Raw genomic sequence first — 27,963 nt, forward strand, 5'->3', positions numbered from 1 at the left:
GGTTTACATAATGTCATCATGGTGGTACCAGACTGGTGACCCTGCTCTGCAGACAGATGTTTAAAAGAGAAAAACAACCCTAAAGGCTACATTGTAGCAGATTCATTCTCATCCTGAAGCATCATCTTGCAAAAATCTTTGCATTTATTTAAATAATTCTAAACCCTGAACTAAAGTAGTAACTCAGCAGCGTTTCAGAACACTCTTCAATTTAATGTAGGCGAAAAGGGGCTTATGGGGAATGCATGTATTCCTGTTTCTTTATAGGTGCAGCAGAAGCATGCGGTGGAGAAACAGGAAAGCAGCAGGTCCACGATCCTCCACTAATATTTGATCTTGAGCGTGATGAGGCTGAGGAAACACCTTTGGATGTCAAGACAACTGAATACCAGGTGGTAGCGGAGAGGATCGCTCGGAGGAGGGAGAAGCTATTATGGGACATCGCCACTGACAAGTCAGTGTCCATCGCAGATTACAGGACAGACGAGTCAGCAGCACCGTGCTGTGACCTGACACAGACTGTTTGTCGTTGCCCCAGGCTGGGTTGAGGGTGGGATTCACATGTAAACACTCACACAAGAGGCTGATAAGACAGGCTCACAGCTGGAGAAACAAGTCTCACTCTTTAAAAAAATGTGATTAGCACTTTGTTTGTAGAAGAAGCCATTAGTGAAGGGGTTCAATGGCCAGAGGCTACAGGACATGTACAAACAAGATGAGAGGGCAAAGAGAAGTAGGTGGATGAACTTTGGCCTGTTAGTAAAACAGTGGCTGGAGTAATTCTCAGTAATTTTAGAAAAATAACACATCTTATATCAGATCATAAGACATACTAAATTTAGTGGATAGGATTGGGCTTAGGGCAGAGACTTTTGTTGCGACAATCAAATTTTGGAGACCAAACATCTGAAAATAGATCCTTATTGTTATCTTGTTGAATATTTGATGGCTTTTATTATAATATTCAAACATTTATAATATAATTACAAATAAAAAACAAACAAAACAAAACTTGTTGCAGAGGTCAAATCATTTCTAAGATTTAATGAGTCTCTGGTGTAAATGTCCAGTATTGAACAGCTCAATGCAGCTCACAGGTGCCCTAACAGCGCCACCTTCTGGCAAGTCATATTACTATGTTACTTATTACAACAGTACTATAAAGAAATGTTATATACACATTATACACTGTAAAAACCCATTAACATATATTTTACGAATGTTAAGTCTATGTGTTGATGTGTAACACATTACACAAAAAGGATACTTAATGCATTAATGTAAAAATAACTTGACGTATATGTTAACATATTCAGAATTATTAAGTAAATAACACGTTTTTTAGGCTTGCACTGAAAACAATGGACCTGTAGCTTTGTCGTGTACAGCTCGTCCCAGGATTTGCATTTAGCTGTCGACTGCTGCACCTACAGAGCAAAATATTTCATCAGGTTACATTTGTGACTCTGCAGGATTTTTCAGTCTCGTGTATTGCTACCATAATTAGTATCACAGCTGCATCGGCAAGTCATATGATACTTATGGCATGTATCGTGATTTAAATAGTGTATTGTATAATATCTATGTATAATTTCTTTCTGAGTGAACTACTGCTTGTCTCTCCTGAGGTATCATACATTTTTATGACCACTGATTGAAATGTTCTGGAGCCCCATACACAGGAATGGCCCTGATAAATGTCCTAAGACTTAACATTGCACTTGGCTTGTTAAGAAGTAAAATCTTAGGTGAGTTTTAAGCATACCTCCCAGGGACCAGTCACACTAGGGAAAACAGCGGTCGGAGACTGCTGTGCGGAAAAAAAAAATTATGCCTGTATGCAATTAACTTGCAGTGGTATTGCCTTTGAAATGGTCTCTTCAAAGACAGATCATTTTGAAGCAATGCTCAGCTGCTGTCTTTAAACCAACTTTGGTGCGTCAATTTGGCAATAAAACTGGGATAAAACGGTAATAAGACGAAGTCAGTCTGCTATAAATTTTTGATTAAACAGGGTTAAGTTGGCACTTAAGCGCTGTATGCAATAATACCCTAATTGAAATCTGTTGCCGTCTACCTCAGTCCTCAGTCAGTCCTACCAGAGCCAAGGGTGGACTCAGCACAAGTGGACTGGGAAAACTTTATAAATTTATAAACAAACAGCTGCAGCTAATTCATTCCATCAATGACCAACATTATATCAAGAGCAACGTAACTGTGTGGCTCAAAAATGAGGATACCAGAAATGTAATAACAACACGATACAGTTTGAATTCAGGTTTCAGGGACGTTCTGCTCTGAAAACAGTGGGACAGTTGAGAAAAGTGAGAGAAGGCGGAAGGAGAATCAACATGTTTATGCTACAACACATTAACTTCTAGTGTGTCAAACTTGATACATGAGTTTTAGAGAATCTTACATCATCAGTGTGATTTCTTTCCCCCCTGAAAAAATTGCAAAACACATTTTTTAAGAAATAAATTGCAAAGAAAAACACAGATGTGGTAAGCATGATACAAGTTAAAACTCATATATCAAAATTAATATTTAATTAATTTTAAAGCGTTAGAAGGGTCAATAAACACTCAATTTTCTGTCTTAATTTCATTGCTCAGACTTTAAAAGGATAACGGTGATCTCTTATTTTGTTATGAATAACTGGGGACTGTGTGGCCCTGAGAACTGAGGTTCAGGCGGAGCCCAGGTTTTATCCAGAGATTTACTTCACTGCAAACACTTCCTTCATATACCTGAAATCTATGTACACTTTGTGAACCTGAATTGGAGTTATGCACCAGGGCTGCTGTCTCACATCCCACAGTTAGAAAACCTTGAATTAAGGCATCTGTTAAGCATAAAATATTAATTTAACTAATCCTAACATACTATAACATTCAGACACTGCTATAATACACTAGCACAGTCCCACTGATAGCTCAATTTTGAAAGACACATGTAATGTATGTATTAGTGTCTGTCGAGGGAAAGAAAGAAAGAGAAAGAAAGAAAAATGAATCTTGCTCTGTGTGCACGCTGCTGAGAAAAGGCAACGCTGAAATGTGATTAAACACTGTAACTCACTGTAAAAAGGATGACAAGCTGTATACTCATATGTGGTTCTCCTACAGCCTTCTGAAAGTCTGAACATAAGACATGCTTTGCAGCATTGAATTCAGTGCAGCTTGCAGTGAGTTGCCCACCACAAATCTTTGTAACTGACAGTGACGCGATTCATTGTATCCTCACTTGGAGAAATAAACATGATGGTGCAGACGAGATCCTCATCCACGCAGACTGACTCCGGGTTGCAGCAACTTACTGCAACATTTTGGCGTTCTATTTGCATTTATAAATAAGCTGGCAATTATTTGGAAATCTGAAATAACTGAAATAATTTGGAGGCAGGTTGCTTCCCCCCAGATGACCTGTGCAAATGCCTTGCAATCAAAAGCAATCGCTCAGAGGTTGGGGGCACTGTACACTCAACCTCTGGGTGACCAGTTGGTCAACAATTTGTATTTGGTCCCAAAAAAAACTTGCCAATTGCCAATTTTTTCCTAGTGTGACTGAGGCCATAGGAGCACTTTTGTTATTTTAACCCCTGGATATTATTGAGCTTAAGTATTGTCGGTCAGCTCATACTACTTACCTGCTCTTTAGGTTGCTACCATAGTAATGATTTGTCGTTGGACAATACATATATTCAACAGTAGTATAAAAGTCAGAATTTCTAGCTGTGCACAGTGATTATTTCAACATGTTTAACACTGTTGTTAGTGGTAGTATATGGGAGTTAACATTAGGATGGTTCAGACAGCCTTTGACTTAAAGAACAAATGTTCTGTTGATGTTTTTTTCTTTAGGATGAGTGGACCTTCTGCTCTGTTTTAGTGTTTTTTTCTATATCCTTTACAAATAACAATGGGTGCACAAAATACAGAAATACAAGAAGGTAATATCCTTCCAAGATTTAACTTTAGGTGTGCAGGGTAACTTGTGAGAGGGTTGGGAAGCCACAATGTCGCAACACATTAGGAATATTTTGTCCAACCTTCCTACTAGAAACAGGTAAGTCTGGTTTGTGTGCAGGGGCAGGGGCAGGGAGGGTACCCTGGGGAATTTGGTCAGTTATTCTGGTTTCCAACCGGAGGGAACTCATTCTCATCATCCAGACAAACGGGGCCCTCAGCAAATTCGTGCTCAGGGATGACTTCACCCTTCTGGGCTCCACCGTCTTCGGAGTAGCCTGGAAAGAAGCAAAGAAAGAGCATTTTAAAATTTCAAATATTTCTGATCATATTTGGATGGCTAGGGTTTTAACTATAAAGAAACAAGCTTCATTTAAACAGGAGTCGCTTGACAACAATACTAAGAGTTGAACATACACACACTATTTACAGCTGTGTTTAATAGCCATTAAACATAAAGTATACTGACTATGCTCATTTTAAAGTGTCAGCCTTAAATCTTACCCATTAGAGTGGTGGAGGAGGGTGCGGTCGTGGGGAGAGCCACAGTGGCAGCATATGTTTGGCTAGGTGGTTGTGGAGGGACATTCTCGGGGTTCTCCTCTTCCTTCTGGTCCACCTGCTCCTCATTGGACTCAAAGAGCCTGAGGAAGCATGGAAGAAATGGGCTGAATAGGATTTAACACCTAAGATAATGCGACAACAGGAATGCACAACAATGTGAGATTTCTAAACAGCAACAAAAGATGGAAAAGTATGGAAGTAAGGAAATGGACAACTGTTTAAATGCATACAGATACAAAAAAATAGCATTCAAGCGTTTTCAGCTCCTACATGTGATTATAGTGCACATGATTACTAGAGATGGCACGATACGACTTTTTTATGTCCGATACCGATACCGATATCATAAATTTGGATATCTGCCGATACCGATATGAATCCGATATAGTGTTTTTTAATCAACAAAACTGTTTTTTTAAATATCTTGCTGCATTTTGTATAAGTTCATACTCAAGTTTAAAACAACAACTACACTAAAGCTATTCTGTTATACCTGTATGCAAAAAAATAAATAAATTTCATAGTTCAGCAATACTGATCAATCTAATAAACTTAAACCTACACCATCCTCCCTATTCTGGTATTTTAAAGAGTACTTAGCGTAAATATTAAGCAACCTAACTAATAGGGTTCCAACTCCCAGCAACAACAAAGATAAATAAATAAAAAATAGGGAACCACCCCTCACACTCCACCTCATGATGCTTAATCGACGTAATCAACCTTAATTTGATGCAGTGTGAAAAAAAAATGCACAGAAATCAATTATTTTTCAAGAAATATTAAATAGATTCAACATCTTTCTTCAACAAAATTGCAGACTGCACAGATGGTACCTTCCCAAAGGAAAAAGTACTATAGCTTACTAGGGTATATATATTAGACTTAATAGTCACTATATACAGTAATTGACTTCTATTCATTTTACATCAAATTAAAACTTTGCGTGTCAGATAATTATTTATTAAAAGCTAGACATTTTAAATGAGAATAAGAAAGAAAAGTATGTCTTTGTGCCCCCTTTTCCCTGTTAATGCCCTATCGGCCCCCCTGGCTAAACTTTGCTAGATCCGCCCCTGCTCAGTTACCAGCGTCAGCTACGTAGAAAAAGATCCTGGTGTAGAAAGTAATATTAAATAAATTCTAACAACAGCTTATCAAGCTTAAACGTGCTGCTGTTGTTTATCCACTGGTTTCCTCTTTCTGGTGCAAAGTGGGCTAAAAACAAACCAGAGAGACGGAATTGCGACAGAAAAGCCGATCAGCTGATCATTAAGCAGTTTCATGATTGAAGTAGCAGCAAGAAGAGGCAGTTGCTCCATATATCGTTTGTTAAGCTTAACGCAGGAATGCTTTACAAACATTCAGAGATGGACTTACACACTTGCTTTACTGCTCTCGGGGATAACTTTGTCGGAGATGAAATGCCGGGTTGCTAGCGAAGCTCCAAATGCTATCCAGACCACCGACAGGTCCCGCATGCCACAGCCGCTCTATCACGTGATGCATACTGCTCCGACGTGCTAACGTTCTGAGGCGAGTTACGGCGTGTTGCAAGTTTTGTGAGGTGCTTTCGTGATATTTAATGGATCGGATTACATTTTTTATTTTTCTCCGATATCCGATCCAGTAATTTAGGTCAGTATCGGACCGATACCGATACGTAATATCGGATCGGTCCATCTCTAATGATTACATCTTCATCTTCACCTTTCTATCTGCCTCAAGATGTCTAACTTTTCAGTTAGAGTAAGTCAAGGGGAACCAAAATAAGTATACATTTTAATTTAGAATGAGGATTTCCTGCCATATTTATAACCTGTACATCCCACTAAGATATACACACCTGTGCTTTTGAACAAGGACACACTCGCCTCCATCCTGTGGATCCACATTATAGATGTAAAGAAACCCATCTGAAGATGCCACAAGCAGGCGAGGAAGCTTCTGAATCCTGACAACAACATCAACAAAAACAACACACACACAATATAAATGAACCTGCACAGATACAGACTTGTGTTTTTTCAATATACCTGTATAGTTGTAGTTCTCTTACGTAGCGAGGGCACAAATGTTCTTCAGACCGAACATGTTGAGTCGCACTGTGGCAAAGGCTCTGTCCTGATTCATCATGTCAGATACCTGAGTGGGTAAGTAGGTACTGGCTGCTGTGAACATTTTCCCCACATATGCTGACCATGTAGGGGACTCTTCCTCTTGGCTGGAATCAAACAAGATGCTTTGTAGTTAAAGAGAAAGAAAACATTTAACATGAATAAAAGACTACTAAAGATAACAGTTTTATAATATAATGGAGCAATGAGAGTTAGAAAAGAGTGCTGTTTTTAATAATAACACAGCAGAGAGGCCGAGGCATTCATTTACTCTGGTTAGGAAGAGCAACGTTTGAGACAAAAGCATCTCAACTGTCAGTGAGTCCCCCGTGCAAAATAAAATAATAGTAATGGTGAAGCAGGATAATACTCATCTAAATAATGGTTTATTATCAGTTATCACCAGCCACTTTATTAGGTACACCAGTTCTACTAAAGTTCAAACCGAGCATCAGAGGAAAAAAGATGATTTAAGTGACTTTGAATGAGGCTTGGTTGTTGGTGCCAGATGGGCATCTCAGAAACTGCTGATCTGCTGTGATTTTCTCGCACTACCATCTCTAGAATTTCCAGAAAATCTGAAAAAGAGAAAATGTCCAGTAAGCAGCAGTTCTCTGGGTGAAAATGCCTTGTTGATGTCAGAAGGTCAGGAGAAAATTACTAAACTGCTTCAAGCTGACAGGACGAAAAAAACCAACTCGAATAACCCCTTGTTACAACCAAGGTGGGCAGAAGAGCATCTCTGAACACAAAACACATCAAACCATGAAGCAGGAGGAGACCACGCTAGGTGCCACTTCCTTCAGCTAAGAACACGAAACTGAGGCTACATTTCAAAACTGGACAATAGAAGATTGTATAATCTGACGTGTCTCAATTTCTGCTGAAATATTTGGATGGTAAGGTCAGAATTTGGCATAAACAACATGAAAAAATTGATTCCTCCTACCTTTTATCAATGGTTTAGGCAAAGTTGGCCAAATACTCCTCCACACATGTAATGGTGTGGAGGAGTATTTTGTTGGCTAGCTTTGGGTCCCTTAGAAACAACAGAGCATCATCTAAATGCTACTCAGCCTACCAAAGTATTGTTACTGAGCATGCACATCCCTATACACGGTGCACCATTGTCTAATAACACCCTATATCTCAAAGCTCAAGCCATCCCTTTCTTGATCATGACAGGGAGTCTGCTATATTCAAATGGCCTCCAGCCTCACACGTTTTGGGATCTGATGAACAGGAGATTTACAGCTGACCAGCAGGCAGATCTGCAGCAGCTGTGTGATACTATTATGTCAATATGCTCCAAAAGACCTAAGGAATATTTTCAGCATCCATCCATTATCTTCTGGTTATCCAATACAAGGCTGCAGCTGTTAGGGCAAGAGACAGGGTCCCCAGTCTAACACTTAGAGACAGAAAACCATTTGCATTCACAATTTAGAATCACCAATTAACCACTAACTGCATGTCTTTGGACTGTGGGATTAAGACAGAGTGTCTGAAGAGAACCCACGCAAACACAGGGAGAACATGCAAACCCCACACAGAAACACCTTGTTGAAATTCTGCCATTAAGAATTAATGCTGAAGAGAAAAAGTGGGTCCAATCCAGTGCCAACTACTTTTATAGATGCACCTAATAAGTGACTGTGAATATTTACATTAATTAACATATGACTTTATATAATAGGATTAATATTATTCTCAACACAATTTTCTTTTCAAAATTAGATAGTGAGTAACTGAAAAAAGAAGCTTGAAAAAGGAAGAGAGAGTCAACCTTGGGCTGTGCTGCTCCAGTTTAAAGATATGGACCGTCTCAGTGTTGCTGGAGGCACACAGGAACTGTGCATCTGCACTGAAGGACAGCGAACTGATACTAACATATCTGGAACACACACAGGAAATAGAAAGAGAAACAAAACAGTGAGATTTAATTTCTTTTAAGTAATCCAAAACTAACATTACAGTGATGTATTATTAAAGCCCGTGCACGACTTTGCCTTTAAGGATTTTTGTCTGAGATAAGAAATGACTCTGCAAACCTTTGGACACAGTCCGGTCACAGCAGTGTGAGTGTTGAAACGCTGTGTATGACAGCCTCCATGCTATCTTACAGTGTAATGTTTCCATGACCCCACCACTCACATTACTGTTAGTCAGTCACTGACACTGGAACCTGCTCAGCACATTCACAGCCATGTATCATTGGCTGTTGAGTGGAAGAGCAGTAAAGTATCTTACTCACCAAAACATGTAAGTGGTGAATATTACCAGATTTATTTGCACTGCTCACCTTCATGTCACGAGAAATTTATTAAACCTCTTTCCTACATTATGAATCATGTTTGTTCAATGATTTTTTTTCTTTTCAATTCTGACTGCTGGTCAGTACTTAATGCCTAAACTACGTGAAAAGAATAATAATAACCTTTTCATGCCTCTGCGAAATTCAAACAGCTTCTGTCCTTCAGGGATGCTGAAAACTCTGATGACAGTACCCTGTGGAGGAAAGCGTGGTCAGGAGGGACTGATGTGTAATAAAAGAGAAGGAAGGTGAAAAAGGAAATCAAACCCTCACCTTCTCCGAAGCACTAGCCAGCTTTGTGCCGGAGGCGTTGAATGTGAGAGCTGCCAGGGGACTGTCATGGGCCTGGATCAGCGTCACAGTGCTCTAAAGGGGCAACAATGCTCTTTAACACAAGGCTGCTCTTTTCCCCCATGGGGTTTCCAGGTGAAATGAAAACAGCTGCATTTCTTTCCTTTGTTGCCTCACCAGATTGTTGGCATCATAGACTGTGATCTCTCCCATGGTGGCGCTACCAGGATACGCCAGGAAGGAGTTGCCATGGTTGATGGAGAGTGCACAGAGACCTATAAAGGAGACAAGAGGATTATTTACTATTTTATCTTTTTTTTTTCTTTTCATAATCACTGATTTGGCTTTTTTGCCTATTGGAGTTAACATGCATTATCTAATCTGACTTATTACTTATAAAGAATAATGTGTTAGGCCTGTGAATACATTGGATCAAGCAACTGTTGCATGCTTTTTTAAACACAGTGCTTTGGAAAGCCTATGAAATGCAAAATTCTTATCACTGTTACAGGAACTGAAGCGCCTTGTCACATTTAATCAGTATTGATATAGCAGAGTCCATTTGCTGACTTTATGATTGTTGTCTGCTTGTTTTGTAAATTGAAAATGTATCCACAGTGGCTTCCAGTCAAAAAAGTAATGTAAATTCCACTTGCATGATTAAATACACAGCTAACACACATGTATATGATACTACTTTTCCTTACAGTCCCCCAAATATTCCCATATATTATTCAAGTGTCACAAAATGCATAAATTTCATTGCATTGGATAGCATAATGTCAAATCAAATTGTAGCTGCATTTATTTTCTCTGCACACAGTAACTTCTAACTCTCTCTTTAATCACTTAATCACCTTTAAAGCCAACTGGAATCTCCGGCAGGCTACGTAAAAGACATGCTGATCCCATCTGAACTGTATGCAGCCCTCATAAACAGTATGGCAACCTTAAAATCTCAGCTGAGCCCTTTCTGGCTGTTCTAAGGTGACCATGTGTCTGCCATCAGGGCCTCTCGGCTATTGTGGCTCGCAGCTTCATTGACTTCCCTTAGATCTTTTCTGAAAACATGTTTTTATAGACCAGGTTTTATGCGATGTGTCTGTTTGTCTTTTTGATATTACTTTGCTTTTTGTTCTTTTTCTACTGACATTTTGCATTCAGTTCTATGCCCCTTTTCCTTGTATCAATTATATCTTCTTTTTTTTAATCTATTATTGTTTGCGATTGCAGACTGGCTTTACCTTCTAAGCATCCTTCTTTTGCCTTCATTAAAAAACTTTCTAAAGAGATTTTAAAGGTGCTGTACTATTATTAATGCTTCAGTGTCTTCTAGCCCACAGAACAACTTGGCAACATCTGGGCATCAGGCTGTCTCTCTAACAGTTGGGAGTTTTGGGGGTTTTTTTGTCATGTTTCAGCAGGCAAAGCTTTAATTTCTTCCAAAAGCTGTAGTCTACCTGAGGGGTTGGTGGGTGTGTTGAGCAGCGTCTTAAGGAGCTTCATGTCTTTGATATTGTGGATGTAGATCGACTCTTCGAGGCACACCACGAGCCGCTGATGTTGAAAGAGACACGAGCACAAGAACATGTAATTATCAGCACAAACTGGGATGATAAAGGGGTATGCAAAGCTGTCACTCTTGTCTTTACCTGTCTGTTGAGCCTGACAGAGAGGATGTTGTTGGAGTAGCTGTAGTTACAAATTTCCGTGCCTTTCTTAAAGTGATAGACGTTCATTCGTCGTGGCATGGACAGACTGACCACAACCACTAGGCTGCTGGAAAACAGTCGCTCCACTATATAGACATCTGGACACTCCACTGGGGAAAGAAAAACAGATGAATCTCTTGAATACTTGCTTACGGGGAGTGCAGAATTATAAGGCAAGTTGTATTTTTGAGGAATAATTTTATTATTGAACCATGTTCTCAATGAACCCAAAAAACTCATTAATATCAAAGCTGAATGTTTTTGGAAGTAGTTTTTAGTTTGTTTTTAGTTTTAGCTATTTTAGGGGGATATCTGTGTGTGCAGGTGACTATTACTGTGCAGAATTATTAGGCAACTTAACAAAAAACAAATATATACCCATTTCAATTATTTATTTTTACCAGTGAAACCAATATAACATCTCCACATTCACAAATATACATTTCTGACATTTAAAAACAAAACAAAAACAAATCAGCGACCAATATAGCCACCTTTCTTTGCAAGGACACTCAAAAGCCTGCCATCCATGGATTCTGTCAGTGTTTTGATCTGTTCACCATCAACATGGCCTGTATTTATATAGTGCTTTACTAGTCCCTAAGGACCCCAAAGCGCTTTACATATCCAGTCATCCACCCATTCACACACACATTCACACACTGGTGATGGCAAGCTACATTGTAGCCACAGCCACCCTGGGGCGCACTGACAGAGGCGAGGCTGCCGAACACTGGCACCACCGGGCCCTCTGACCACCACCAGTAGGCAACGGGTGAAGTGTCTTGCCCAAGGACACAACGACTGAGACTGTCCAAGCCGGGGCAAACTCCCAACTCCCAACAAGGCGAACTCCCAACTCTTGAGCCACGATCGCCCATTGCGTGCAGCAGCAACCACAGCCTCCCAGACACTGTTCAGAGAGGTGTACTGTTTTCCCTCCTTGTAAATCTCACATTTGATGATGGACCACAGGTTCTCAATGGGGTTCAGATCAGGTGAACAAGGAGGCCATGTCATTAGTTTTTCTTCTTTTATACCCTTTCTTGCCAGCCATGCTGTGGAGTACTTGGACGCGTGTGATGGAGCATTGTCCTGCATGAAAATCATGTTTTTCTTGAAGGATGCAGACTTCTTCCTGTACCACTGCTTGAAGAAGGTGTCTTCCAGAAACTGGCAGTAGGACTGGGAGTTGAGCTTGACTCCATCCTCAACCCGAAAAGGCCCCACAAGCTCATCTTTGATGATACCAGCCCAAACCAGTACTCCACCTCCACCTTGCTGGCGTCTGAGTCGGACTGGAGCTCTCCGCCCTTTACCAATCCAGCCACGGGCCCATCCATCTGGCCCATCAAGACTCACTCTCATTTCATCAGTCCATAAAACCTTAGAAAAACCAGTCTTGAGATATTTCTTGGCCCAGTCTTGATGTTTCAGCTTGTGTGTCTTGTTCAGTGGTGGTCGTCTTTCAGCCTTTCTTACCTTGGCCATGTCTCTGAGTATTGCACACCTTGTGCTTTTGGGCACTCCAGTGATGTTGCAGCTCTGAAATATGGCCAAACTGGTGGCAAGTGGCATCTTGGCAGCTGCACGCTTGACTTTTCTCAGTTCATGGGCAGTTATTTTGCTCCTTGGTTTTTCCACACGCTTCTTGCGACCCTGTTGGCTATCTTGAATGAAACGCTTGATTGTTCGATGATCACGCTTCAGAAGCTCTGCAATTTTGAGACTGCTGCATCCCTCTGCAAGATATCTCACTATTTTTGACTTTTCTGAGCCTGTCAAGTCTTTCTTTTGACCCGTTTTGCCAAAGGAAAGGAAGTTGCCTAATAATTATGCACACCTGATATAGGGTGTTGATGTCATTAGACCACACCCCTTCTCATTACAGAGATGCACATCACCTAATATGCTTAATTGGTAGTAGGCTTTCGAGCCTATACAGCTTGGAGTAAGACAACATGCATGAAGAGGATGATGTGGACAAAATACTCATTTGCCTAATAATTCTGCACTCCCTGTACTTCTACTCAGAGAAGTTATGGAAAGTACCTCATGTCAAAATTCATTCATAGTACATTCACAGTATCCCATCTATTTGTGAGCTGTGAGAATGGTTTGACCTGTAGCAGACTTGCTGCCAGTCTTCGCAGCAGCCTTTTGGTACAAAAAAAAAAGAAGTGCCTCCGTCTGCGTTTACCTACCTTGCACATCAGACTAAACATGACTTGAACAGCCTAAATTAAGTTGAACATGACCACAGCTCAAACTATGCTGTGCAGACCTCTGTCACTGTGTACTCGTGTCATATTTAGGGGGCAGAATGCAGGTTGGTTTGTTTGCTGATTAAAGAGAGTGAAGAACAGTGTCACTCCTACCCCCTTCATGGATGCAGTCCAGTTTGTCCACAGCTGTGACTGAGAAGAGCCGGTAGCCGGTCTTAGTGCCCACTGATAGAGAGCTACAATGGAAGCACACCCAAATACTTTTTTTAGTAACACTGTAGTTACATAGTATACCATCGGCCTTTAATTTAAGTTGGATACATTGGAATACCTTAAAAAAATAATGTCTTTAGTATTATACACCAACACACACATATGGTCACTAGTATAATACTGTAAACCATTGCGAATGGTTATAATGGATCATAGATACCAAAGCTGTAATAGCTACTTTCTAAGCAAGAAAATAATACACTGTGGCCTCAGTTGACTTCCTTACAGCTCTACTGATAACTAACCCATCATTGTCCATGATGCAATAGTAGCATGACCATAACTGACAACAGGGTTAGGACATGGTTATCAGATCACAGAACTACTTTGTTAGGCTTAGGGCAGCTTAAGCCTGCCACAAAGAATTTCAGGCAAACATCTGTTTATGTGCATAAGTCTTTGGCACCTGAGTCATTATCATGCTTAGGCAACAAAGCCTTAAAGCAATTACCATTAAAAGCGGTTAATTTCCATAAAGATGCCTGCCTTCCTAGCTCAGCTGGAGATGAGAGGAGCATTGTGGTCAGCAGGCTTATTTGGCTGTTTAGCCTGAAGCATACCCAAAGGAGTTGTTTGTTTAAGGAGACACACATTAAAATCAAGAGTTTGTGAATTCTTGGTTCAGTATGAGATACTGAAAAGCAGATTTTTCTTAAAGCTCCTTTATTTTCATTATTAACAAATAGCACTGCACGTTGACTGGGAGTGTAAGCAAGAGACTGTCAAGAGACTGTTAAACTGTGTTACTACAAGTTTGGTTATAATACTAAAAGACTACTCAAAAGTGCAATAGGCCACACAGTGGCCTACTTCATATCCAGCTCTATGGGACTCTCGTCTAGAAGTTTAAATGGTGCACACAAAAAGGTTACTTCATTTTGCATGCGCTCACTTTGTAGGTCCCATCAGAAAATAAACCACATTATAGAAATGCAGCTGAAAATAATTATGCAACGGTCAGGTGTATCAAGGAGATTGAGTTCATGCAGGGCCCAGCTCGCAGGTCGCTTACGTGGTGTCCTGGTTAAACGAGGCACAGATGAAACCTCGATGCACTCCGGGGTCGTCGGATAAGTCCGGTGACTCCATCCCAGCAGCTGAATTCCCCCTCCTCTAGAGGTCGGAGGCCTTGGGCCCGGGTCGATCACCGCCGGAACCCGCTTCCCCTTTTGCTGCTCCCCGACTGTAAGCGCCACGCTCACACTCTTCGGGGACAGGAATGTCCGGGCAGGCTGGCTCAGATGGTGCACATCGTAAACAGGAGCGTGAGCTGCTATGGCTAACCGGAACGGGAGCAAAGATAAACAGGAACAGCTCACTGACGACCGTTTTACTTCGGAGAGGCTACACTCCCGTTGTTATTATTGTGTTATTAACTTCCAGTGTCCACACAGGAAAACAAAAACAGCTGATGGGAGGATGCGTCACCCTGAGGTACATCGTGATTGGCTTTCCAACCATACGTCTGCACGCCTCTCTGGCTTTTCTATTGGTCAAGTTGATAAAATCCAAGAATGGTTTTAGCAAACAGCTATCAATCAACCGAGCGGCTTGTTTAAGAGGAAAAACTGGTGATTGGCCAGTTTTGCTTTCAGTCTTGTCATGAGGAATTGTTTTGATGATTTGATTGGATGAAAACCCAGTGACACGCAAACAGCTTAAATTACAGTACGCAATTTTTGGTAATAGTTTACTTTTTTTTTTAAACAAAGTAATATGAAATTAAATATACTACTATAATATCTATGTAAAAATATTTTTATGTAAGAACATTTTTAATTTATTCGTTTACGAAAATATTTCTATTTCAAAGTTTCGGTTTAAAGCACTGACGTGAATTCAGGTTTTTAAAACAACTAATTAACCATAAAAACAAACAAAAGATTAAGTAGTTTAAAGCTTTTACTATTAAGCTAAAACTGTGACCCAAAGAAAGTCTTTCCTCTTTCAGTTCGTACTTGCGGTGGCTGTTCATCTATGTCGTGTCTATGTTCGTTTGTCATGCTTACAAAAATAAAAATGTAAATTAAAAACTTGGATGTGCAATACATTACTGAGTCATTATTGTTGGCTCTGTGAGCCACGTCTAGATGAAGTTGAAGTGCAGACTTCCTGCTTTAATTTAATATATGATAATAAGGGATTTTTTTTCTTTTTGACAGCAATAGCTTTCAAATTCAGTGGCACACTTGGCATCAGTTTCAGACTTTTAAATACTTAACTGATGTTGAAATAGTGAATAAATAGCCCAGTCTTGCAAAAGAAACAGCAACAGAGTTTAGAAACAGGAAGCCTATTAATTAATACATTTCTTATTTTAAAAAAAAAAAAACCGCATTAAAGTGACACACGGTTCCATTGAAATAAGGGTTATATCCACAATGCATTGCGTGACCTCAACTCCAAAGCCCTATATACAAATGTGACCTGAAAGTGATGTCAGTACCCAAACATGTATGAACATTTCACTGATTTTATTTCAGGGCAATGTATTCATGCAGTAATCTTGTTAAATAAATAATAAATAAAATAAATTTCCCTCCATTGTACCTTATCCCTAGCGTCCTGTCACACCAACCCTGTGTATGCTCTCCTTCACTGCATCCATGAACCTCCTCTGAAGTCTTTTCCTTTTCTTCCTGCCCAGCAGCACCTCCATGTTCAGCATATAATAGCATTTAATTTAGGTTATCTTGATCACTCCCACTGAAAATCTTCACCTTTGCCACATCAAGCTCAGTCTCATGTCTTTTTTGTCACTGTCACCATCTCAAAATCATGCATCATAGCAGGTTTCACTGAAATCTTGTAACCTTCCCTTTCACTCTTGCTCCTTCTGTCACAAATCATCCCTGACACTCATCTCCACCCACCCCACCCTGCCCTTCTTCTCTCTTGTGCACTGTCCTTTGCCTTGGATCGTTGACCCCAGCTATTTAAACTCACTCTACCTTCACTATCTCTGCTCCTTGCAGCTTCACTGTTACACCTGTCCTCTTATTCACTGACTTTCATTCCCCTTTCCTCCAGATTATATGGTCACCTCTCCGTGCTCTTTTCCACCTGCTCCCTAATCTCACCATAGATCACTATCACAATATCATCTGTGGATACATGCAGTATTACTGAATTACCCAATAAGGTATAACACTATATCTGTAAAAAATAACGAATGACATTCATATGAGACATTTTTCTCCCTAATGAGTAGCTGCTTCAGCTTCTGATACTACTTCTTTAAAGTTGTTTACCGTTACAAGTTAAATGAAAGACTTGTTCTTGTAGTTGGGGTTCGTAGTGTTGTTGCTTTTGCCACCACGACCACTTTTTGAAATCAAATATTAATCAATTTCTTTGCCTTTTCCTTGACGTCACGATTTCCGTGCGGTCTCCTTTAAGGTTGCCACGGGTTACCGGCTCACATGTCAGAACGAAGAGAATTGACGTCAGTGACGGCTGTTGATTGGTTCTCAGCCGTATCCGGTGGGGCAGCGGTCCAGGGCTCGGGGAAAAAAATCGAAAAGAGGAGGAAGATCTGGTAACGGTGCGCTTTGAGAAATATCTTACATTCCGAGTCGCCGTTTAAAGGCTCGGCAGGATTTTACCGTTTCTTGTGAGTATTCGTGTTGTTTTGGTTCGCGGAACATATGACCTCTGTATAGGTGAAATTTGTTTCCTCCGTCTCTCGTTTGTTTATGCTAGAACTCAAGATGGCGTCATTGGAGGAGCGCTTTGCCTTTGCACGGAGCTAGCGAGCTAGGCATCAAACCTGACATACATAAACTAGGCCGAAGGTAGTTTAGCAATCCTCTGATACGCGTGTTGCTCATTTGAGGAGTTTTCTGCTGCTTCTTCATATGTCGGGTTGCTCGTTTTATTAGCATTAATCTGCTCGTGTAAGTTACTTGACTGCAGCCGTCAGCTTTCTCGCGAAGCCTTCCTGACCTAGACAGTGTTACAGACAGGGCATCTGCTTCATATTTACTCTAACGGTGGTAGTATTTCACCACTTTTTAAACCATTAAATGCGTTATTACAATCCATCATCAGCTATGCTCATTTGTCTGCTGTTTAGCAAGGTCATTGTGCCTCGCTGTTGTTTTGTTTAATTGCATAGTTAGTTTTAGGCGATGCTGCAGGATAGTAGCTGATTCAAAGAATCGACATTTAAATATAAATAACTATTTTACGACATTTCAAATAAAGTAAGACTTTCTTATTGCATAAGACAGGAGAGCTTTCCTAGTAGAGGTTGCCGTAGCTCTTAATTTATACCACCTGGTCCGAAAACAGTATCGTTTACCACATAGTTATTCCTGTGCTGGGTTTAGATTAAAGCAAGCCTGCCAAGTTTCCACTACAAGCGTAGTTAGTTGTGCATAACGGCTGTGCGAGCTTCATCTTTGATAACATGGCTAGTAATCTCCCCTGGGCCTTGTCAGATTAGAAATTATCCGAATCCTATTATACTGATGCACATGCACGATACACTTGCAGGCACAGAATAGATTGTACTCTCACTCCGCAGGACTTGTTTACTCATTTACCCTTCTAAATGGCAGAGATGGGTTACATCAGGACTTTAGAGGCCTTCCTGATTTAGACTACATAGCCAGATCAAGCTCAGAGCTGTCTGAAGAAACTTATATCACAGAGGCTGATCAGATGATCTAAGGAGCTGTCAGGCTGTCTTGCTCAGCACCAGTATTGTGGCGTGAAATGTTGAAACCTCAATCATGTGCGCTTGCTTTTGGCCTGTTTCACATTTCACCATTCGTCTAAATTTAGGCCTTGTCTATGATAATGTTTTAGCCCTAGCCAGCTGCTCTGTCATTGATAGAGGGCTTAATTCAGTCTGGGGGAAAAAAACTTGAACTGTTTTGTGTAAATAAAACCAAGAAAAACGGTGTGCTTGTTTTAGTTTTGTTGTGTCTGCCTGTGTGTGATCACATCATATGACCATTTTTCGCTCCAGACAATTAGGAGCACTCGGGTTCCATAGTGACAAAAACAACATGCTGTGCTTTCTCACTCCGGCTCCATTTTTCTCACATTCTCACATTTTTCTGTGTGTCCAGTTCACATTGAGACGCTCAGGCTCTTTTACCCCGTGTCACTCTCTGTCCTCAGTGTTGTGCGCTGATGATCTGACACCATGCTTCTTTTCCTTTCCTCTCAGCACAAAGGTTAGAGGTCACAGAGCAGGGTTGCGGTTGTCGTCATGGCATCTGGAAGTACGAGCAGCGAGGAGGAGCGGAGCCTGAGGGAGTGTGAGCAGTACGTGCAGAAACACAACATTCAACAGCTGCTGAAGGACTGCATTGTCCAGCTGTGCACCTCCAGGCCAGATAGGCCCATGGCTTTCCTCAGGGAGTACTTTGAGAGGCTGGAGAAGGTTTGTGTGCTAATGTATGTTTGTGTCTTGGACAAATGCAAGCCATTTGTCAGTGATGGGTGGGCATCTTATACCCTTGTATTGTAACTGGCAGTAGTATTGGACTGTACTACTGCCAGTTACTGTAACCTACCTTCTGATTTGTGTCACTTACAGTGACGCCAAAATTCATAGCACTTTAAAGCAGAATGATTAGCTATTGGTCCAGCAGGCTGACAGCACTTAACCTCCCACATTGACCTTTTTCTATTTACAGTTGGTTCTTGATTTTTAATTTTTTCAGCATGCAATGGGGGAAAACAGACAAGCCCTATATTATACATTTTTCCCCTTTCTTTTCTTTCTTTCTTTTTTTCAAAGCACATCTTGTGGAAAAATATTTAGACCCACCAAATGTGCGTGCACACTTGGAGAACAGACTTCCAGAAAACTCTTTGAGAAGTGGATGCTATAGTTTACTCTAAATATTAGTAAAATATTGCCAGCCAGAGTCAGCAATAGCTCATATGAAGGAACAGAGAATAAGTAAAACAATTAATTAGTAGTCTGGTTACTGTCAGATCTTTTGCAGATTTTTATCTTCCAGAGACAGGAAAATGAAATAATACCTTAGCTACTATTTTGTTTATCTTATATTATTATTTTCTTCAACTGTAGTCATGATCATACATAGATGGACAGTTTCAGAGTTTTTTCTTCTTCAGGTTTGCAGTTATTTACGTTCAACATTCAGAACATTTGAGGCTTTCGTCCATCTTTTTATCTATTTTCTTTCGCTTATCCAAATCACCATGGCAGTGTGGCTGTGGACTATTTCAGCTGCCACAGGGTGGGAGGCAGCGTGCACCCTGGACAGGTCGCCAGTCTGTCACATGAGGCTTTTGTCAATATTGAATTATAAAAGGTTAAAAAGTAATCGGACGCTTGGCTCCAAAGTGTTTCTTGAGCCGTGTCATTTCATTGTTTTCATTGCTGAAAAGAGCTCAGGAGTAGCCCAGAGGTGATTTAGAGATGATTTATTCGACCTAGAATGAGTTTAATTGTCTTGGCAATATGAAGAGTAACAAAATAATGATAGCCAAATGCAAATAAACTATTAGATCTAAAAGAGAAACTGTTGATGTAATTTGCATGGGAAAGACGACTCTTTTTAGTTTATTTTTTCAAATAACTCCATGGCTAGTCTAGATTTCTGTCCAGCACATGATTAAAATAAGACCAGACAACACAATTTCATAAAATAGTTACAATATTAATTACTTTTGTTGGTTTTCTAAACTCAGTTTGTTTGTCTGGTTTTTTTTGTGTGTTTCTATACACTAGGGGCCTCAGTTTTGGGCAATACAAATACTTAGTGTTTGTTATAAAAAGAATGTGGTTTCATGAATTCCTTCTGAAGAGTCTCAGCAGCATGCATGGTGCAAACAGGAAACATACTTCCTATTGAAATGCATATGTTTCAAAGTTGTACTGCCTGTAACAAAAAACGTTAAAAATCTTGTTACGTACACAGGAACAACTGGATAATGGGCTGCACCAAAACCTCTCAGGATTTATTAAAATTTTCAGACCCAGTGAAATCATCACAACATAAAGGCTACAGTCCAGATTACAAAAACAAAAGGGCGAGAGTGGAACTCATAGATTTCACAGTGTTATATGGAGTGATGAAGCAAAAATCGACCTCAGAACGATGGAAAGGGGAAAGTGTGGCTTGTGCACATGTGACTGCCAGTGGAACTGGGACAATAAAACGTATTGATCATTTCACTGCTCATAGAAACAACAGGATGAGTGTAGGGGTACACAGTGGCTTTTTGTGTGCTCAGATTCAACCAAATGCAACAAACCGATTTCACCTCATGTGAACTGCGGTCCAAATAAATTGCATATAAATCAAAAGTGTAGTGTCTGCAATAGAGGAACACACCCATCTGATGCATGCTGGAGGAAAACATTACCATGAGTCCTGAGTGTAGGATGCGTTGCTTTCTATCATACAATTAGTTGTGACTGTATAAATCTTGTTTCCCTGACTGACTCAGTCCTGTCCCTCCTATTTAGGAGGAGGCCAAGCAGATTCAGAACCAGCAGAAGGCCAGCAGTTCCCGTTCAGACTCTCGTGATGAAGAGGTGTCTCCGCCCATGAACCCCGTGGTAAAGGGCCGCCGGCGGAGAGGCGCCTTCAGCGCAGAGGTTTACACAGAGGAGGATGCCGCCTCATATGTCAGAAAGGTAAATGCATACAGCAGATACGACGCTATGGCACATATGATTTCTATTTGTGCCAGCATCCTGACATTGCTTTCTTTTTGATTCCTAAGGTCATTCCAAAAGACTACAAAACAATGGCTGCCTTGGCCAAAGCTATTGAAAAGAATGTTCTCTTCTCACACCTGGATGACAATGAGCGGAGGTACCAGACTTAATATTTTTTATAATTTTCAAAAAGTATATTCGTGGGGATGATTTGGATGACTGGCTCACCTCTCTGTTTCTTTTCTTTATTTAGTGACATATTTGATGCAATGTTTCCAGTCACCTACATTGCTGGGGAAACAGTTATTCTGCAGGGTATGATTACAGCTTGTCAGCATTGATCACAAAAAAGCATTAACCAAAATCATAGCACTGCTTTCTGTCATGCTAACTGACTCGGCTTTATGCCCTCAGGTGACGAAGGTGACAATTTCTACGTCATCGACCAAGGAGAGATGGATGTGAGTGTTTGGATTGTCAAGTAGCTCTGTTAAATGACTCATTTAAAATCACATTTAACATTTGCAAGTATTTATTTTGGTTTGTCCCTTTTCCAATCCGGTAGGTGTATGTGAACAATGAATGGGTGACCAGCATAGGGGAAGGTGGCAGCTTTGGAGAGCTGGCACTGATCTACGGCACCCCAAGAGCGGCTACTGTCAGAGCCAAGACCAACGTTAAACTGTGGGGCATCGACAGAGACAGCTACAGGAGAATACTTATGGTGAGGAGATGTGCGGCTGCAGACCAGCGTTTCTAAAGCTTGAAGTTGAAATGTTTTTGATCTATTCTTGTACTGTAGATTCACTGTTTGCTCTTTTTTTCTGTTGCTGTTGTATTGAGCTAATTTCTTCTTATAGGTGTGCCATCGTTCTCATGTTCACACTTCTAATCCACCAGCATATTCTTGACACTATGTTTGTTTGTTTTTTTTCTTTTTAAGCATTTACACTTTTAAAAAATGTCCTTCTCTTTTAGGGAAGCACTTTGAGAAAGAGGAAGATGTATGAGGAATTCCTCAGAAAAGTCTCCATTTTAGGTGGGTTACTTGTTTTTAAATTAACCATATCAGAAATTAAAGCAGAGGAAGGGAAGCACATTACCTGTGTCTGTTGCTGAGATTAAAATAACCTGAAAAGAACTTTAAAAATATCTCACTTTTAAAAGAAAAACAGTAACAGGTTCAGGCCTTCAGAAGACTTTTTTGGTTTGTTTTTTATTCTGTCATCATTATGTCTCATTATTAAACTTTGCTCTGCTCTCCTTCCTCAGAGTCGCTTGACAAATGGGAGCGTCTGACAGTCGCCGATGCCTTGGAGCCTGTCCAGTTTGAGGATGGACAAAAGATTGTTGTGCAAGGAGAGCCCGGAGATGAGTTCTTCATCATCTTAGAGGTATCCACTTGATTCATTCGTCTCCTTTTACACACATTAAAGGTCTCGTGTTGTACTGCTTTATGACATATTAGTATTAGTCTCACTTGTCTCCAGAATATTTCAAGTTTCAAAGTGTCATTTTGTTTTTTGAGCCACACGTTTGTATATCTGTGGTTTGGCGCTCATTCAGTTCAGTGAGGTCAGAGTGCACGGCTGCTGACACTCATGCACGAGACACTCTGTGGCTTCTTTCTTTGTGTGTGGATATTTCACTTTTGAATAGAGCTAAATTCTCAGCACAGTGTTTGTGAATGCAGAGTTTGTTCGACTACCTCGCAGCTATAAAAATCTAAATTTCAGCAGTGCAGTGCATTACTATGTTAGCAGTTTCCCCTTGTAGTTAGTGTCTTTAAACTCAATATTTTCTGATCACAATGTTTTCTGGAAACGGAAACAGATAAATATGTACATGAGTGTGAAGTGCAGGACAGGAGAAGACACACTCAGCTGGATTTCTGTTCAGCATTTGAATGTAACGGAAACACGTAAAATGACATGAACACGCACTTCTCTACTTCTCTGTTGGTTATGAATCAGTCCTTTTTCTACACTTTGTGGTTGTCTCTCATCGTTATGTTGCCCCCAGACCTCTGACCTGTGCGTGTACTAATTAGGTCACATGAGCCCTCCCTAGGAAACAACAGGATTTCCTTTTCCTATGGTGACATGATTGGCTGAATGTAATTCACTGAGCTTTCAGTTGTTAAGGTGACAGGAATACATGAAAGTGTTAGTTTGGTTAGTTGTGGGCTGTATTTTCAACGCTTTGCTTGGTGTCACGCAGACTTTTTTCATATTTTCTTTATTTTAAGCAACCAGATTCCAGAAATGACCCAAACTAACTTTGGCAAACACTGGCTTCCTGTGCAGCTCTGATGTTTAACAGCTTTTAGTGCGATACTCAATAATTGTGCTCATATCTTAAAGTCACACAAACAAACTTCAGCAGCTTTGTGTTCAGCAGTGTTAAATTACTGCTTTCTTTTTCATCAAAGTCTGACGACTTTAAGAGAGATGGAGGCTTCAGTTCCTCTTCAGAAAGAGCTGTGTGACAGCAGCGTACGCCCAGACAACACTTTAAATATATCCAGCAGTTGAAATCTTTTTTTCTTTTCTTTTCTTTTTTTTTTGGCCAAAGTATGTCTTGCTGCTGGTAGTGCACACCAGTATGTTTAGCATTAGTGTTAGCAGCATGCCAGCAGCGAGAGGGTAGGATCATAGGTGAATTTTTGCTCAGCTTCCTTTGGTTACCTGGTTTCTATATCTTGTAATGCTGGCAGCAAGCAATATTTTACATTTCTGTAAATGTAAATGGCTACTTTATCAAACATTTGTCAATGAGTTGAATGACCTTGTCTGCTCCTGCTTTTCCTGGTTTTCTGCCATATTTACATAAACTAATGAGCCGCACAAAGCTACAAAATAACATAAATATGACTAATTTTAAACTGAATCATGCAAAGCTGCTCTACAGTTGTTGACCTCTGTTTTCCACACACTCCCTCTTGTGGTCATGCATGTGATTGACAGATGATCGGTTAGTGTCAGAAAGTTAATTCACAGGAAAAAATGGAATAATCCCACACTGTGGAATATTTCAGTTCCAGCTTAGTTTTTCTTTATCTGCATTATTCCAACATGAACATATTTAGCTTTAAGGTTGTTATGAAGTTGTTACAACGTTTTTGTTTTTTCTTTACTGTAGTTTTTATAAAAATGTACCACTGAACAAAATAAGCATTGGTTTAAACAACTGAAACCCTCATTAGTCGCAGTCTTGATTCATCAATGTATTAAAAGCACTTTTATGATAAGCTGATGTTTGTGTGTTTTCAGGGCTCTGCAGCTGTGTTGCAGCGTCGCTCAGAGAATGAGGAGTTTGTGGAAGTTGGGAGATTAGGACCATCAGACTACTTTGGTAAGAACTAAAGTGTTACATAGGAGTCTTTTACATATATATGCATGTAGGGCTGCTCAATTAATCGAATTTTAATCTCGATTACGATCTGGGCTTTCAACGATCATTAAAAATGACTGAGCCGATTATTAGCCCCTCCCTCGTGCTTTACTCTCGCGCTGCTCCGTGTGGCAAATCGAGCGCACCTCTCTGCATTTCGAACTACTATACATTTCACACCTGAGCCTCAACTCTCGCGTCCCAGTACCAAACGACTCACGGACCGGTACTAGTCCGAGGCCCGGGGGTTGGGGACAGCTGATTAAGAGGACCCGAGGGAAGCTCGGAAAGCTCGGAAAGCTAAGCAGAAGTTATTTGGAGAGGAAAGTGACTGCTGCTGGTTAAAAAGAGAGGTAAAAAAAAACTTCAGTGGTGTGGAAACATTATGGGTTCGCGGAGTCAGTCGTGGATCAAGTAGACATAGTGTGTAAACTTTGCTACAGTGTCGTAGCTGCACCACAGAGCAACACTGCAAAGTTCACTAAACATAGATCTTTACATTTTTCATTTATTTTTTATACTGCAAACATTTGCACTGTTATCAGTATTTGCACACTATTTTATATTATTTTTTGACAATTTTTAAAGTCATTATTCAATACATTGTTATTGTTAAATAAATATCGTCAAATAATCGAGATCTCAATTTCAGTGAAAATAATCGTGATTATCATTTTTGCCATAATCGAGCAGCCCCATATGCATGTATGTAAGTATGTGTCATGCCATTAACTCAGTAGTTTTTTATTTTAAGTAACAAAAAAAAGATAGGGAGCATTAAAAATGGTGGAAAAACAGATCTTTGTGACTATGACCAACACTATTTCTGTATACATGTCTCTGTGTGTGACACTGAAGGATGTTTTCATGAATTTAGAATTTTAAGTCTGTGACACTTGTTTTTTTTTTTCCCCCAGGTGAGATTGCTCTGCTGATGAACCGCCCCCGCGCCGCCACCGTGGTTGCCCGCGGCCCCCTGAAGTGCGTCAAGCTCGATCGGCCTCGCTTTGAGCGTGTCCTGGGTCCCTGCTCAGACATCCTCAAACGCAACATCCAACAGTACAACAGCTTTGTGTCGCTGTCTGTCTGAGGGAGCATTTCTCCTCACACTCACTTCTCCGCCCCCCGCCGCACCCTCTCCACCTCTTCTTCTCTCCTTTCAGACCCAGGGGTCCACCAGTGCTTTTCTTTTTTTGTTAGTTTTTTTTTTTTTTGCTTTCTGTCACCTTCTTCTGATTTCAGTTCCCCCATTCCCACTCTTAATTTCACACACAAATCATTTTATTGTTCCCACCGGTCACGCTGCTGTGACTGTTTTTGTTTTTTTGTTGTTTTTTTTTAAGCCATTCACCAGCGCTTGTACCAGCTGCTGTACGCTACCTTGTAGGCACAGTTACACCACATGTAACTTATGTTATATATATATATTTGCTGATTAAGCTTCTTTTTTTTTTCGATACGAAGCGGGAGATCTGAAAGGTTCTCAGACTGATGAGACAGACAATCAGACTTTACATTGCGCTTTCAGTAAAATTATTATTTTTTTGTTGCAGACTGAAGTGAAGAAAAGTTTCCTTTGTTGTCGGGCTTTTTTTTTTTTTTTTTTTTTGGACATCAATTAGCTTGACTACACAGAGAGAGAGCAGAACTGAGAAACTGTAGAGGGCGTGAAGATCTAATGCTCGACTTTGGTTACCGTTTGATTGGTACGACGAGAAAACAATGTCTCTTTTAGTTCGAGAGAGCTTGTACAACAAATATTTTTTATTGTGCAGCTACCAGGCTAGTGCCAAATGTTGATTACTGTCATTCAATGCAAAGATGCATAGCCGTGGGAATGCAATGCGTGCTCTGTTCCAAACAGGAAGTAGTTATCACCCTGTAGTCATCTTAATCAATAGGACGACCATACAAGAACTGCCTTGACTACTCTGAGGAAAATAAATAAATAAATAAAAAGAAAGGAAGACAAAAAAAAGAGTATTAAGTGTATTTCAGTATTCAGTTTCTTTAGTATATACCAAATAACTTGGTCACTCTTCTGCTATGGTTTGTAATCAAAATGTTATAGTATAGTTAAAATGATCCTAGTTATATTATTATCATTGACTAAATGATAAACTTATGGTTTGGAGTGATGGTGATTGTTTAAAAAAAATATGTTGAACTTTGTCTTTTTGTAAACACTTATTTTTCCATAAATTCTATTTTAGGTGTCCAGTGCCACAAAGTAAAAATAAATGCTTCTTCTTGTCAACTGATGAAACAGTATGTAATTGTATTGTGTAAAATGTCATGGGTAAAAACTTTTTTAAATAGATCAAAGGGATAATTAAAGGTTTATCGAAGCGGGGAGTACAAAGCGGTTTTAAAGGACTTTTCAGGACATCTGAAGTATTTCTGTTTCACAGCTCGGCACAGGCGAGTTGACAGGCAGAGCGAGCGGATATTTATTTAAAACTAGTGTCATTGCTTATTGCCTATTTGAAAAGGTGGCTGTCTTTTCATCAGAGTAGCTTGTGACCTGTTCTCTATGCTTACCTGGCATGATGTTTTAGGCATCCAGTGATCTGGTATGAATGGAAGTGTGTATTTAAAAAAAAAAAAAGAAAGGAAAAAAAGTCCTGCAGACGCAGGAACCCTGTCGAATATTTGGTTTGTTACTCCTTAGCTGAACTGCTTCACAACTATTTAGATGCCATAATAAAATGAAATATTTCTTTTTAAAAAAAACAAACAAACGGACAAAAAAAAAAAACCTTTACCAAATCACATGATGTTGACTTCTGGACTCTACATTCCTGCATCACTGTCTGTTAGCAGAGATGACCTGTAATCATGTTTCTTTTGGTTCTCATTCAGAGCGTTTGTACTCGCTTACAGCTGAGATGTGTGTTTGGTTTTATGTGCCGATTGCAGGGTAGTCAGGTTGGTGAGAAGACCTCATGGATGTGAGTGTATGTTTCTTCACGCTTAAATCTGATCATCATGCCCCTAACCCTCAGGTTAAACCTTGCGGATGTGGCTTACCTGTGGATTTGTGTCCACTGACAACACATCTGGGAAATGGCTCCGTTAGGGGTGAGGGTTTCACCTTTCTGTCAGAATATTGTTTTCGTGTAAATAGCTGCATCATTGGTTTGAGTCCAAAACGTTTTTAGCCACACTGCAGTCGTCCCAGTTTGCCTTAGCTTACCTAACCTGGGCTTACAGTAGAAGTCAGTCACTCCTGCTAGCCCGACCTTCAGTGAGTTTGTTAGGCCTGCAGCACAGAGAGCTGCAGATTATAAGAGGACCATTCTTTTTCTATTCTGTCCTGTATTTAGTTTGACCTCCTGTATGTGCAAAGATGTTTATCCTTTTGGTATAGATTGTTCCAGATGGCAGTTTAAGCAATAAAATAGTAAAAAAGAAACTCTGCTTTGTCTCAGACTTCTTCCTTTGCAGACTTT

General features: G+C 40.2%; 3 protein-coding genes across 12 annotated transcripts in view; 2 read left to right on the forward strand and 1 right to left on the reverse strand.

Annotated features, from left to right (window-relative positions):
- The window catches only part of arsg (arylsulfatase G), a 16,931-nt gene extending 15,728 nt beyond the window's left edge, over nt 1-1,203 (forward strand). For all 8 annotated transcript variants that reach the window (XM_012922192.2, XM_076887325.1, XM_012922189.3 and 5 more), the window contains one exon: nt 268-1,203. In XM_012922192.2, coding sequence (XP_012777646.1) covers nt 268-548 — 281 coding nt within the window. In that variant the 3' untranslated portion in view covers nt 549-1,203. The remainder of the gene's footprint in view (nt 1-267) is intronic.
- On the reverse strand, nt 1,012-14,923 carry wipi1 (WD repeat domain, phosphoinositide interacting 1). Of its 2 annotated transcripts, XM_004562370.6 has the most exons (12): nt 14,477-14,923; nt 13,345-13,427; nt 10,907-11,076; nt 10,715-10,811; nt 9,432-9,529; nt 9,237-9,329; nt 9,087-9,157; nt 8,436-8,543; nt 6,592-6,756; nt 6,379-6,486; nt 4,473-4,612; nt 1,012-4,246 (listed from the first exon to the last, which is right to left on the reverse strand). In XM_004562370.6, exons 1-12 carry the CDS (start codon nt 14,551-14,553, stop codon nt 4,125-4,127), a joined length of 1,332 nt encoding a protein of 443 aa, XP_004562427.1. In that variant the 5' UTR covers nt 14,554-14,923; the 3' UTR covers nt 1,012-4,124. The 2 variants fall into 2 exon arrangements, with proteins under 2 accessions (XP_004562427.1, XP_012777647.1); XM_012922193.5 differs by lacking the exon at nt 13,345-13,427 and having other exon boundaries at nt 14,477-14,821.
- A 1,995-nt stretch (nt 14,924-16,918) lies between these two features.
- Nucleotides 16,919-27,926, forward strand: LOC101467127 (cAMP-dependent protein kinase type I-alpha regulatory subunit). Of its 2 annotated transcripts, none has more exons than XM_076887327.1 (11): nt 16,919-17,008; nt 18,644-18,859; nt 20,924-21,094; nt 21,184-21,275; nt 21,372-21,433; nt 21,533-21,579; nt 21,684-21,842; nt 22,097-22,157; nt 22,391-22,512; nt 24,391-24,472; nt 25,429-27,926. In XM_076887327.1, the coding sequence occupies exons 2-11, from the start codon at nt 18,686-18,688 to the stop codon at nt 25,599-25,601; spliced, it is 1,143 nt and encodes a 380-aa protein (XP_076743442.1). In that variant the 5' UTR covers nt 16,919-17,008; nt 18,644-18,685; the 3' UTR covers nt 25,602-27,926. The 2 variants fall into 2 exon arrangements, with proteins under 2 accessions (XP_076743442.1, XP_004562433.1); XM_004562376.5 differs by having other exon boundaries at nt 16,920-17,077.
- The last annotated feature ends 37 nt before the right edge of the window (nt 27,927-27,963 follow it).

The sequence above is a fragment of the Maylandia zebra genome, linkage group LG8, assembly GCF_041146795.1.
Source record: "Maylandia zebra isolate NMK-2024a linkage group LG8, Mzebra_GT3a, whole genome shotgun sequence".
NCBI lineage: Eukaryota > Metazoa > Chordata > Actinopteri > Cichliformes > Cichlidae > Maylandia > Maylandia zebra.

What these genes read in the sequence shown, in the direction of transcription:
- wipi1 (XM_004562370.6), bottom strand. Translation starts at nt 14,553, where the DNA reads ATGGAGTCACCGGACTTATCCGACGACCCCGGAGTGCATCGAGGTTTC. An exon ending in CACACCCACCAACCCCTCAG is followed by an intron (nt 9,530 to 10,714) that starts GTAGACTACAGC and finishes TCTCCTTTATAG; the next exon opens with GTCTCTGTGCACTCTCCATC. An exon ending in CTGGAGCAGCACAGCCCAAG is followed by an intron (nt 6,757 to 8,435) that starts GTTGACTCTCTC and finishes GTTTGATTCCAG; the next exon opens with CCAAGAGGAAGAGTCCCCTA.
- LOC101467127 (XM_076887327.1), top strand. Translation starts at nt 18,686, where the DNA reads ATGGCATCTGGAAGTACGAGCAGCGAGGAGGAGCGGAGCCTGAGGGAG. An exon ending in CTGGATGACAATGAGCGGAG is followed by an intron (nt 21,276 to 21,371) that starts GTACCAGACTTA and finishes TTCTTTATTTAG; the next exon opens with TGACATATTTGATGCAATGT. An exon ending in TCGACCAAGGAGAGATGGAT is followed by an intron (nt 21,580 to 21,683) that starts GTGAGTGTTTGG and finishes CCAATCCGGTAG; the next exon opens with GTGTATGTGAACAATGAATG.